Source organism: Monopterus albus, unplaced genomic scaffold (assembly GCF_001952655.1).
Source record: "Monopterus albus unplaced genomic scaffold, M_albus_1.0 scaffold2.1, whole genome shotgun sequence".
Classification (NCBI taxonomy): domain Eukaryota; kingdom Metazoa; phylum Chordata; class Actinopteri; order Synbranchiformes; family Synbranchidae; genus Monopterus; species Monopterus albus.
Window position 1 is genome coordinate 7787160 of NW_018127882.1, and position 3199 is coordinate 7790358.

Here is a 3199-nt window from a genome sequence, read left to right on the forward strand (position 1 = left end):
ACCTCCTACAGTCTCTGTTTAAACTCGCTGAGTCTGGTAGATCATTCCCATAAAAGCTTTGTCTGGGACGAGCCATGAAAGACAGGCATGATCAGCAAGAATACCAACCTAGGCTGAACAAACTGAGAAATGTGTCATCTATACTGAACTAAAAGGCTAATGCAGCAACAATATATTGACCAAAATTTTGTCAAAACCCAAGTCTGACTTTGTTTTATTATAAAAATGATAATGCTATTGAAACATACAGATTATAGATTGAAAAAATAATTAAAATAACATTCACTTAAATGCGAATGTGGCACAAACATTTTGCTTTGAAGCATTTATCTCTTCTTTGTTCTGGTTTGGGCCCCCTGGGAGCCACTCAAAGGCCCCACTTCAAAATCAGCTGTTTTAAAGCACTCAGGGGGCCTTGGCAGCCTCACAGGAACTTAAAACATTAGAAAATAAAAAGAGCCAAAGGGTGTTGGAACATGAGGAAAGCAGGAAATAGATCACTTAGACAAAGTAATCAAGCTGTGGTGGCAACCATCTGCTGGCTGAAATGTCCTTGAGCAAGACAGTGAATCTACAGGGCCACACTGCGATGTACAGTATAGGCTATTGTACCCAACCCTGCCCTCTGACCTCTGTGGGTGGAGGGCCACAGCCCTGCACATCTGGAAGATTCAATGAGAAGCCACTGAGCTTCTGAAGGTGTAATTATGTCATGTTGGGTCTTTGTTTATTTGTACATCCATAGGTGCTTCACAGTCAGCTCCATGGACTGATCACAGATCATCATCTCCTGAGAAAAATAAACCCTGATGGCATGTTCAGATGTCTTATTTGAGTTATTCTGTGTATCCAGATCTGCTTAGGGGCTCTCACCACATTATGATTCTATTGGCTGATCACAAATTCTCAACTTGGAAAAATCTCAGTCATTTTAAAGCAGGACAGAGCAGCAGCACGCACAGTAGGACACTTAGTTTCCTGCATTAAAATGTGAGGGGCGACTTTCATCACTTTTCAGATCAGCTCCGGCTCTGCGGCCCTGAACTCACAAGAATGTCTATTTGTCAAACTGCCATTCCAGCATTGGTCTTTGTCACCACCAACCGACAACACATGCAATCTAGCTCGATTAATAAACTGAAGCAAAGTTTTACTTTTTGAGGATGGAATTATACCGACCGGGCCTATAAAGCCAAATATTCTCTCTGGATTCGTAATAAAAAAACATTTCCCAATACAACTTGACAATTTGAGGTGAGGTGTCTAAAGATAATTAAAAGTAATATGACAGTCAAGGATGCGAACATCCCTGAGACCTAATAAAATGACGTTGTCAGTAAAGTAATCAGTATAATGGTACTTTTGCGCACCGACGCGCGGCGTGCTGCGTTTTACCTTGAGCTGCGAGGAGCACCAGCAGGACGACGTTTGCTAGTTTCCCGGAGAAATTCATCGATACATCCATGCCTTGAGACGCTTTCTACGTACAAAAAATAGCTGGAGTCTTGTCAAAAGCCCGCTGTTAAAGACTGCGGAGCCATAAAATTAAAAAAAATTAGGACACTTTCCTTTGCGCTCCCGAGTGAGGAGAGGTTGGAGTCGAGGTGCTCTCCCGACATGGACAAGTTCTGTACGTCCCGCCTTCCCCCCTCCCACCCTGCGTCCTTGTAAACTCCCCTTAGACACTCTAACAAACAAACACACACACACACACACACACACACACACACACACACACACACACACACACACACACACGCGCCTCACTGAGACAAAGTAATCCTTTGGGCATGAGGTCTACCTGTTTCAGCAGAGGGAGATTTTAAATGCCATTAAAATCCTGCCTTGTGGCTTAGGGTAATGTCGTCTATTATTACTATCCTCATATCTATTCACTATAGCTCTAAACAAAGATGCAACACACACATTTTCAGTGCTGAGCTGTAAATGACCTATTTACTCACTTAACTGATTTTGCAGGAACAACAATGTTCAGACAGCTTAAAGCTTTAGCTGCTCTATACTGCTTTATAATGAAAGCTGCAGTCTGACCAGTTCAAATAATCAAATAATGTTAAAGAATAGCAGCACTGCATGGAAATGAGGTGAAATTATTCTGGAGCATAGGACCACTGTATCATCTTTGCTGCAGCAGCTGGTTCTATACATAACACACTGAAGTAAACAGCAGCATCACTGTAACTTACTTTCACTTTTTTCTCTGCATTCTTTGAATATAGGAAGTAAAATAAAAATGTACCGTATGTACATCTGTTCACACTATCAAATTATTCTAACATGGAATTCATACACATGCACACTTGCATATAAGTGTGCATGTGTAGGCATAAAGTGGCATGTGTGTACACAAGGGAAAGTGTCTATGTGTCAAAAAGTCACAAAATAAAAAGGCAAACATTTATTATGTTAGGTTGTCCTACAGCACACTGCAGCTAATAAAATTAGCCTTACAGTTAAAGTACAAAGTAGCTATCATGTTAGTGGCTGGTGGGTCAGCAAGTGGAGCTTCTCAGTTATTTGTGTACCTAGGAATTGATGTCACCTCAGGTTGTTGTTCAGGAAAATCTGGGGTGATTAAGTCCCTCGCATGTGCTAGTACAAGGCCCTAAATACACAAAATAAAGAAAGAAAGTGAAGTAGAGGTTTGATGGAACAGGGAGATGCAGGGACAATATGATAGGTAAGAGTGAAGATGTAGGGACAGCTAATAGAGAAATACACTCAAACCATTTGATTATAAATGTTAAAAAATTCTGAACACAGTGTAGAGAGGGAGTGCCACCAGAGAGGCTGAAGGGCAAATGGGTCATTCACACTTATACAATGTTTTTAAAAGTAAAGTAACAATGAGTATGAAGGAGATACATGCACATATACATGTTGTCTGATGGAAATTATATGACATATGTACTGTCAGGTTTGCCCGGCTGCACCTTCCTCTCTTCTCTCTTTCTCGCTCTAGTCTACTCCTTCTCACTGATTCTCTTAATTGAACACACCTGTCCTGATTTTTTGACACTCTTCAGCTGCGCCTCCTTTGTCACTCCCTATTTATACTCGGCTTTCCCGTCACTCCCTTGCTAGTTCTTTCTTTGTCGTTAGCCTCCCTTGCATTTATGTATTCTATTTTTCTCCTGTTTCCACGTATGTTATTTATTCCTAGTGTCTCTTTGTTTTT

At 41.1% G+C, this 3199-nt stretch overlaps 1 protein-coding gene across 1 annotated transcript in view; it reads right to left on the reverse strand.

The window, feature by feature from the left end:
- The window catches only part of LOC109958045 (neuronal acetylcholine receptor subunit alpha-3-like), a 13249-nt gene extending 11607 nt beyond the window's left edge, over positions 1 to 1642 (reverse strand). The window contains exon 1 of the mRNA XM_020596364.1: positions 1396 to 1642. Coding sequence (XP_020452020.1) covers positions 1396 to 1465 — 70 coding nt within the window. The 5' untranslated portion in view covers positions 1466 to 1642. The remainder of the gene's footprint in view (positions 1 to 1395) is intronic.
- Positions 1643 to 3199: the final 1557 nt, after the last annotated feature.